Source organism: Dendroctonus ponderosae, unplaced genomic scaffold, assembly GCF_020466585.1.
Source record: "Dendroctonus ponderosae isolate FM_Combo_2020 unplaced genomic scaffold, Dpon_F_20191213v2 Dpon_F_20191213_11, whole genome shotgun sequence".
Classification (NCBI taxonomy): Eukaryota; Metazoa; Arthropoda; class Insecta; order Coleoptera; family Curculionidae; genus Dendroctonus; species Dendroctonus ponderosae.
In genome coordinates, this window is record NW_026017213.1 from 1,360,105 (window position 1) to 1,369,104 (window position 9,000).

The 9,000-nt window shown below is 44.9% G+C and overlaps 4 protein-coding genes across 7 annotated transcripts in view; 2 read left to right on the forward strand and 2 right to left on the reverse strand.

Moving 5' to 3' along the window:
* LOC109536046 (frizzled-7-B) overlaps positions 1-838 on the forward strand; it is a 5,305-nt gene extending 4,467 nt beyond the window's left edge. The window contains exon 5 of the mRNA XM_048662642.1: positions 509-838. The gene's annotated coding sequence lies outside the window, so the exon portion shown is untranslated. The remainder of the gene's footprint in view (positions 1-508) is intronic.
* The window catches only part of LOC109536030 (tyrosine-protein kinase transmembrane receptor Ror), a 27,665-nt gene continuing 19,367 nt past the window's right edge, over positions 703-9,000 (forward strand). For both annotated transcript variants that reach the window (XM_048662646.1, XM_048662647.1), the window contains exon 1: positions 703-783. The gene's annotated coding sequence lies outside the window, so the exon portion shown is untranslated. The remainder of the gene's footprint in view (positions 784-9,000) is intronic.
* LOC109536047 (protein FAM210B, mitochondrial) lies at positions 785-1,499 on the reverse strand. Its single transcript, XM_019902116.2, has 2 exons — positions 1,350-1,499; positions 785-1,296 (listed from the first exon to the last, which is right to left on the reverse strand). The coding sequence occupies exons 1-2, from the start codon at positions 1,387-1,389 to the stop codon at positions 869-871; spliced, it is 468 nt and encodes a 155-aa protein (XP_019757675.1). The 5' UTR covers positions 1,390-1,499; the 3' UTR covers positions 785-868.
* On the reverse strand, positions 2,083-7,748 carry LOC109536044 (tyrosine-protein phosphatase corkscrew). Of its 3 annotated transcripts, XM_019902111.2 has the most exons (11): positions 7,530-7,748; positions 7,233-7,355; positions 6,901-7,095; positions 4,394-4,559; positions 4,158-4,334; positions 3,951-4,101; positions 3,475-3,887; positions 3,281-3,422; positions 3,014-3,228; positions 2,780-2,958; positions 2,083-2,565 (listed from the first exon to the last, which is right to left on the reverse strand). In XM_019902111.2, exons 1-11 carry the CDS (start codon positions 7,541-7,543, stop codon positions 2,469-2,471), a joined length of 1,872 nt encoding a protein of 623 aa, XP_019757670.2. In that variant the 5' UTR covers positions 7,544-7,748; the 3' UTR covers positions 2,083-2,468. The 3 variants fall into 3 exon arrangements, with proteins under 3 accessions (XP_019757670.2, XP_019757669.2, XP_019757671.2); XM_019902110.2 differs by lacking the exon at positions 7,530-7,748 and having other exon boundaries at positions 7,233-7,465; XM_019902112.2 differs by lacking the exons at positions 6,901-7,095; positions 7,233-7,355; positions 7,530-7,748 and adding an exon at positions 5,952-6,488.

Sequence of the window (9,000 nt, forward strand, 5' to 3'; positions counted from 1 at the left end):
CCATTTAGTTATCTCTGGAATGATGTAATAACGAGCGTTCTTGCTCATTTTGCTTCCGAGAAACATGCAAAACGGGACGGAAAACATGAAATTTTGCAATAATCTTGCGCCACCCTTGCAAAAAACGACGGTCATTTTTCTAATTTCATAAACAACAGAAGACTGTATTTTTTCTACATAACCCCCCCCCCTGACTTTAAAGCTGGATCCGCCCCTGCTTGTAAATCACTATCATTTATTAAATTTGGGAATATCATTGCAACATCAGAAATAGATTGTAGGGAACCTAATCTCACTATTCCAGAATCCATAAAACATTATTTTATCATATTTATTACCTATATGGCGGGCTTGATACATTTTATGTTTAAAAAAAAACTCTAAAATACGCGGTGTGCTAAAATAAAATGTCTGCTATTACCAACGTACTTTGATCATGAATGAATGTTATATTATTTTAAGTAATCCACGGAAAGGTTTGCAACTTTTATTTGTTACTTTTCGGTAGAAATCTGCATGGTATCGGTAGATCGGCAGGTTCCTTGACAAATCGGTAGATCTACCGAAAAATCGGTGGACCTGGCATCTCTGGGTTTACGCGAAATGAAAATTTCCGACGACACGTTGCGCGTGCTGTTCCGATATGGGAAAACTGCAGGCAACGTCGCATGTGCTAAAGGAACTGACAGCCAAACTGTTACATAACCTCAATCATCAGGAAGAGGCAGTGGGACCCCAAAGTGTGTGTTTAGTGCATAAACCGGATTTACCATACAATTCTAGGTAAGTTTACGCATAACCCATGTATTTTTCTCTTAAACCGCCTAATTTGTCCGTACATAAAGCCGTTTAAGCTGCATGTAAAAATTCACTTCTTCAACACCCCCTTCAGCCTCAAGTAGCGCACAATTAAGGGCACTGAGCCCAAAGTGATGGCGATGCGAACCGGGGCGAACATCTTATGAATAGCGTAGGCCACTGCGAAAGTGCCCGCATTGGACACAAGCACAGTTTTGCCGTGCATCCAGTTGTCGAGGCCTAAGTGCTGCAGTAATTGCTCTAAATCCAGTCCGCTGGACACTGCCAAGTAGCTGGTGCCTAAAGAGAGCAGCGAAATGCCTACGTGAAACACAATGACTGTGCTCCCGTAGTCTTTCACGGCCCTTTTCAGCTTCTGGCTGTTGGTCAGGGGAGCTTCGGGCTGCTTCATAGATAAATAGTGCTTTTGGCCGCTGGACCGCTGGACGGCCCCAAAAACCAGCTGGGAAGAGCGCCATGGGGCGTAGGCCCGATGCACTGCAAACGTAAGGCTGTGGAATCCGATTCAGGCACTTTGAGAGTGGACTTACCAAGCTGCGCACTGTGCAGCAGAAGCCTGGGGATGTTCATGGTTTTAGCATGGAAGCTGTTGACCTTTAATCCGCGTATTTATTTAAATTATTAAATCCTACAAAGTCTAACCTAGAAGTATGTTGTTCATGTTTACACTCTGTCAGGCTGAGACAGGGTTGCCAGGTCCGAAAATCGAGTTTCGGCAGAAAATCGGTAGACTCATTTTTCTTTCATTTCTTCAAGGGCCAGAGCTGGTTGGGTAGTCCAAAACCTCACCAAAAAAAAGGCTCCATAAAATCGCGCGTTTTTCAAAACTTGAATTTTTAAACAAACAGGAATACTAAAATAAGCATGAGTCAGTAAAGAAGTAAAGATGAAATTGTGCTCGTTTTTAGCATATTTCTCAACTTAGTTTTCATCAGATTAACCTGTGAAAATATCCGTTCAACATTGGCTGATGAGTGAGGTAGAATAAGCAGGTTACAAATAAAATTGGAAACATGAATGTATCACCTCCATATTTCAATATTTATACTTGGCTCCAAAACTCTTCAATATTTCCAGACATTGTTTAAATTTTGTTAACATTTCGCAACAGACGTCATTCTGTGTCCAGACCTTGTAATTCACTATCAGTTATTAAATTTGGAAATATCATTGCAACATCAGAAATAGATTGTAGGGAACCTGATTTCAAGTTTGCAAATTAAGGCAACGCCGCTCAATTGGAGATTAATTAATAAAAACAACTTTTGCAATATAACCAATTTAATAATAAAAATCAGCGCGAATATTTCTGGTATTTTTGTCAACGTAGCACAAATAGGGAAAATTTAATAAATACAAAATATGCTCGATTAAAGGTAAAAAAATCACGATAAATTATCACTTTCAACTCGCGCCGCTAACACGAACAATTAACACGTCGCTATATAACAACAGGTGGGTGGGATACGTGCACTTAGAATTGAACATCAACTGTTTGAACACTTAGTCACCGTTAAAAAATATATGTATATCGAAGATAGTGTTCGACGCCCATAGCGGCCTTATGTATGTCCGAAAGTCCCAACTGATAATCTATCACATGTAGCTTGGTCCAGTCTGAGCTTGACGCACTAGAAGAAACTCTGCCGTCATGTTTTTCGAGGCGGCGGCGGTGGCGGGGGCGCCTGGCCAGAATTGCCCGGAATGTTTTCGTAAAGAATCGGTTTGGCCAAATCCTCCGGCGGCCTGAAATACACAGATTGTTTAAAATAAGAAAACAATAAAGAGAGATTACTCAAACGCCGCAAATAGCGCCTTAAGAAAGTTGTTCTTAAGACGGTGTTGACTGGTTCGGCCACGGCCCGTTTAAAATATCCAAAGCTGGAAAGACCGCGGTCCAAAACCGTGAGCGGAGTTTGAAGGAAACGCCAAATGAAAACTTAAGGGTTCAAAGGTTCACCTGGGCAAGGGAATTTCCGATACGGCCCTTTGGGGCTTTTTGGCATCGGGGCGTAGCACCACTGGAGTGGGTGACTGCGGGAAGAGGGTCATAGTGCTGGACAGCGTCGTGCCCAAGTTGCCAATGTCGCTACCGCTGTAACGGATGTTTGTGTACTCCCGTCCGGACTGGAGCGACTTCTGAAAATCCCCCAATTAATCCCACTGTGAATCAAATCCAGTTTGCCGTGCATACCTGCTCAGCCTTGATGCGCTCCGTAATGGTCTCAATGTGATGTTGAACAGCCAGATAGACGAACTTATACTGAGCTTCGGTTTGCACCATCCCGGAGCGCTGGGAGCGCACCATTTGAATAGTGCGCTGGATGTCGATCTCGCAGTCCAGCCCGTAGCGCTTCAGTTGATCAAGAATCATGTCAATGACTATGAAGGTGCCGGTGCGTCCGATGCCTGAAAGCGCGTTTAATCAGCAGATGATCCCGGGGTGACGTTGAGGACTTACCGGCAGAGCAGTGGACTAAAATAGCGCCGGGGGGCTGGTTATTGGGTAGTTCCCGCTGTAGCTCGTCCTGCCGCTTGTTCACTTCGTGGAGGAAGTTGAGGACGCAGCCCGGATCTGAGGGCACGCCGTGGTCCGGCCAGGCCTGCACTTTGCGTTAAACTAATCGCATTTTATGAAGTAAAGACGCAACTTACCGTGAAGTGGTAGTGGAAGGCTTTGCGCTCCTCATCCGAGCCCTCCATGGTGACCAGGAACTCCCGCAGGGTGTAATGGGGAGTGGAGGACTCCACAAGGTTCCTCACCACAACCTGGCCGTACTCCTTGCTTTCCCCCGGATCGGGCCAATAGCGCGCACACTTGTTCTTCAAACGCTCGGTCTCCTTGGTGGTCATCACGATGACGCGGCAGTTCTCCTGCCAGACCATTTGCCAGAAGTCGGGGACTGTGGAGGGCAGGCACCCTTGGGTGGCAATATAGACTTTGCCGACGCTCTCGCCGCCCGTTTCGCTGGCGTCGTCAGTTTTCCAGCTGATGTAGTTAGCGTTGATGTAATCGGCGCCTGCCACCGACGCGTCCACGTTCTTCAGTTTAACGCGCGTATCATCAACTGCAACATTTCGCGGAGTTAAGCGTTGTGCAACGAACTACACAAAAACCCGAAGATACTCACAAGGCAGGATGTTCTTGTATCGGTTCTTGTTGCGGTTCTCCGGCTTGCTGCCCTCGTTTCGCGAGTACAAATGCTTGAACTCCTGCTGCTGCAACGACTCGAATTCCTCCCAAAAGCCCGCCTTGCCGAAACTGTTTGGTCCATTCTCTGACTGATTTGCCAAGTTTAAAACCTCAGTGATCTTTTGCCCGAAACCCGCGCGCTTACCTGCAGCTGTTTCACTCTGGAATGAATCCCGGATGCGTTAATCCTGGTAGCATTGAAGGGCTGTTTCAGGTGGACGACTGTTCCCGAAGTTTCCACCATTGGGTTCTTTTTGTAGTGCTCGATCAGCTCGGCCAGTGTGTTGAACTTCTCGCCGCCTCCCACGTCGTATTTGTTGTCCTAAAGAAACAATCAACCGCTTAAACTGGCGCTAGTGGACGCACAGGGCTGGATCTTACTGGGGTGCAGCGTATCATCACATGCGTGACTTTATCGTCAGTCCGAACCGAAAGGACGAAATCGCCCGGCTTCGATTGGCTCTCGCGCACTAAAAAACTGCCGTTCTTGCCTCTGTCTAAGATCAGCTTTTCTGCGTCCCTACCGGACAAATGCCCATGGAACCATCTGGAACAAACAGTGCAAACTTGTGAAGGTTTCGGCTGTTTAGCGCGCAAATTGCGCTGTTGGAAAATTGTTTATGGCGATACCTGTTTGCTTTTCTATTAGGATTCCCATTAAAAATGCTAATTAAACACTGCGGTATTGTCAACAAGCCCGCTATCGACTCCAAATAACAACAATAAGACCAGTTTTGTTCGCGTCCTTCACTACTAATTTTGTTCGCACACCAAGTTGCTTGGAAAAAATCATCATTGCTTGATGATCGCCTGAAATCGATACTTTTTGCGCTTTAAGCAAGTGCAGATTTTGAATATCGGAGCTTGAAAATGTACCACCAAACGACTGATGATGATGGAACAAAATCGAAGCTTTTTGCTCTCCACTACTAGTTTGTTTCAGGCTTTTTTGTGTTGCAATCGAAGAAAGGCGGGTCTGGACCTTAAAAGATCGCTCGCAAAATTGAAACGACTTGCTCTGAACTAGTGAATTGCGGGACGTTTTTTTGGTATGCAAGTAAAGAAATTCGGGTCTGGACTTTTTCCACAATACCACTGTTGATGACGGAAAATTGAAGCGTTTTAAACTAGTACGGCCTGGAACTTGAAAAAATTGTCACAAAATGCCCGATGATGGAGCAAAGTCGAAATTGCCCGCTCTCAACTGTCCAGCTTCGTGCTTTCTTTGAATAGCAACTGGAGAATTTCTGGTAAAAACTGGAAATTTTGCCCTAGAAACGCTTTCCGCTGAACTAATGTTTAATTGCCTTCAAAATCAGTCACATAATGGAGGCAAACCGAAACTTTTTCGGGTATAGTTCGGCATCATAAAATCACAACTTGTGAGATTGAGACCAATTTCTGAACAGAAAGTTGAAAAAATGTCCAAAAAAATGCTTGATAATGATGGAAAACCGAAACCTTGTGCAGTCTTGTCTTCTTTAATACAACAGCAAACGAACCCTGATGATGGAGGGCAGACGAAACGTATAGGGAAATAAGCTGCACCCTTTTCCTCCAGCTAAACGCTCACGTTCGATTAATTAAATGCCGGCTTCATTAAAATTCAGGCGATTTTCCCAATGAACGGAAGCTATTAGTAATGCGATGATGTTGCTATCGCCTTAAACAATCGACCATCGCTGCTGAAACAATCGATCGGGTGCGGTTCTTCTTAATAAGCCAAGAAAGCCCTCTCAACACCACGTTCTTAGGCTGATTGGAAACAATAAAACGCGCTCAAACAGGAGGGCCGATGAATCCTCTGGAGGTCAGCTGCAGCATTAAATCGCATCTCCATAGTTGATGCACACGAGGCGCTTTTCTAGTAGGCAGGGAGAGCATGGTTTTCTTAATAGCTGCAATTAACCTTAGCCGGCCAATGACAATCGCAACTTACTTGTAGCCGAAATAGACGAAAGCCTTGCGAAACTCGTGCAAAGCGGTGGAAATGAGAATGGCCGTAGGCACTGTGGTAATCATGGAGGCGCTGCCAGGGCCCCTTTGGGCGCTCCGCGTCAGTTTAGCGAACATCGGGAAAACTGCCGGTGAAACTCGTACGATCACTATCCGTCTCAGGTTCGGAAGCGCGCAGAAATTAACGTAGATTTCCTTCTATGGGGGCGACCGACGCGAATTGCCGCTTAACACTGACTACCTAGCCATCATGCGGCGAGCGCACTAATTGATCAACAGTGGGGACTGATTAATATGGATGATGGGCTCAATGGGAAGAGTGCAGTCTGCATTACAACTCGCCTTTAATTTTCCCCAATCGGGAAAAAATTGCTTTATGACTAACGTTGGGCGGAATTAGTACCGATATCCATGTAAAGCCGCGGCCCAAAGGCTTGCCTGGTTGTTTACCCGACGAGTGAGTAATCGCCAGGGCGCGCCTTAATCAACACTCATCATTGAGGAGAGTTTAGGAAGTGTTCCAAGAACAGTCACTGATGTTTTGCAACGCAAAACAAACCTTGAGCGAGGTCGCGCTTCTTCGCGACCTGAATATTGAAGATTTCGCGGAAAAATCGTGCGCCATGCACTGCTGCTGCAGTCGTCGGCCCAAATAGGGCTATCAAAGGATGTCATTAGTGTTTCTCCAGCATTAATCACATCCTTCCGGTCAAGAGGGCTGGATGCGGCGGGTTCGTCGTCCTGTCCGCTTTAAGGCCAAAACTAAGGGCTCTTATCGGGCAAAACCTTCAAAACATATGCGCTTATATGGTAAATAGGACGCCGCAATGGAACAATTAACTGCTGGAAGCTAGCTTTGCATACTAAATGGGACGCGACCAGAGTCACGCAAACTTCTGGTTCTTCCTGCTAGCCGCGTTTATGAGACTGACCTTTCAGTGGTGGGCCCGTCGCAGTTTAGCGGATACTTCAGCTCGATCACGTCGCCGTGCTTCTCCTTCAGTTGGCCCTGTTTCTCCATGTAGTACTGGACCAGCTCGGAGAGGGTGGCAAACTTTTCGCCGCCATACAGATCGTAAAAGTCGCCGGAATTCTGTATCTTGATGTGGGTGACTTCGCCATTACGCCTAAAATACAAGTTCACTCGCTTAGTGCTAAGGCATTGATAGAACAACGTTGGAGCCCAAGGCAGATTGGAACAATTAAAAGCAAGCCATTGCAGTCCAGCCTTGTCAATAACAATACAAAGAATGTATGAACTTACCGGACTGATAGAGTGAAGTCGCCAGGCACTGAGGAACTGGGCCTTGCCAAGAAGCTGCAATCGACGCCCCTCTCCATCAACACCCTTTCGGCGTCGATGCCGCTGATTGTCGGCCAAAACCACCTGTTGCAGATCGATAGATTAGAAAAGTAACATGCTGCAGGCGCCGGTAGGCCCTCGGGGCGTCGCCCTTGGATCCCCAGGGGCTTTTGCTCCATGTTTACATTGATTCGGCCTGTCTCGGACGCATTCAACCAGGTGTAAAAATGGGGCGCTCATCGCCTGTTCAATACTAACCGTCTAGAGCTCATGGTGGATCATGCAAGCCTTGTTACTGTAGTCCTAGGGCTCAAATGGTTAACAGGAGAACGGGACGTTGTCAAACCCGAACGCCATGTTGTTTCTCACTGAACTGACATGGGCACGGCAGTCGGGCCAACCTTATGGTCAAACATTCCTGGTATTTCATAGGCGCACCCAGTGGATTTGTGCGGTTTTTTGTAGTTTGAGTGACGAAAACCGCCAAACGCCTCAAAAATACCGATAAAGGGCTTTAAAAGGACAGTGAATTGCTCTGGATAAGTAAAACTTGCTAGCGCTGTTGCCAAACGGTTAAATAAAACTGGCTCGGCCCACTATCAGGGAGTGTTTGCAGTTAAGTTGCCCATATATGGGTAGTATTAGCGGCAACGTTGCGAAATTCTAGTGGAAAATCTGCTCGGAGCAGTGGCGTGCTGTGGAGGTGCACCAAGGAATGATTAATAAAAAATGCGTTCACAAATTTTTATGAAACTTATCAGCGTTTGACAAAAATTACACTTTGAATATCTAAGTGTGGTTCAATGGAGCGGAAAACAATAAACAGCAGTAAACAGTTGTTCTTAATTTGAATTTTCTTCGGTAAAACATGAAGCTGTGCTCCAGAATTACCGCATTTTCAATTTTTCTGCGGGTGTTTAAAGGAAAAATTCATCAAGGTTGTGTTTTATGTCCTTGATTTGCTTTATTTTGTTGAATTTTCTTCAAAACACCGGCAAGGTTGCAAATTATATTATTGCTGAATTTTGCTAGTTTTTTGTATGATTGTATTCCTGAAAGCACTGTGGAGAAAGTTGGAATTCTTTCAACTAATTGACGGGATTTTAAAGATTTTTCAAAGAATCGTTAAACGTTTTGCTCCATAACGCAATGTGTCCTGCCTTAATAATTTCCAAAAAATCGGCTTTTTAGTTTGTTTTGTGCTGGCGCTTAATTTAAATTAGAGAGAGATAAATTCCTTATATAATTTTCTATATAGAAAACTAAAATTGACTCACATTGCTGAGGAATTTTCGGGATTTTTCAGAAAAATAGTTGAAACGCAGGTTTTTGACACTGTGTCTCACTTTAACCGCGCTCTTCTGATAGAGATGCCATGATTTTTTGCGCTTTACCACAAAAAAATGGTTTTCTGATCTAAAACCGGAAACAGCCAGGATTGTTTTCAGTTGGCGCTTTATAAAAATGGAAAAAATTTTCACGTCCCTAAGTAGAAAATTATTATACAAGCGTCTAGGTATACGACACGTCCTGTCACTTCTATCGATTGCGGCGATTCGAACCAATCAAATAAGCCTGCCGGTTTGTTGTTATCGAACGTATCGTTGACAAGTTCCACAAATAAGTTAAGACGATTTAAGGTTAGGTGGTTTTGTTTTATTGTTTGATGATAATTATTTTATAATTTGTCGAGATAAACAACCGCGAGTCCGCCAATCATTTTTTTTTT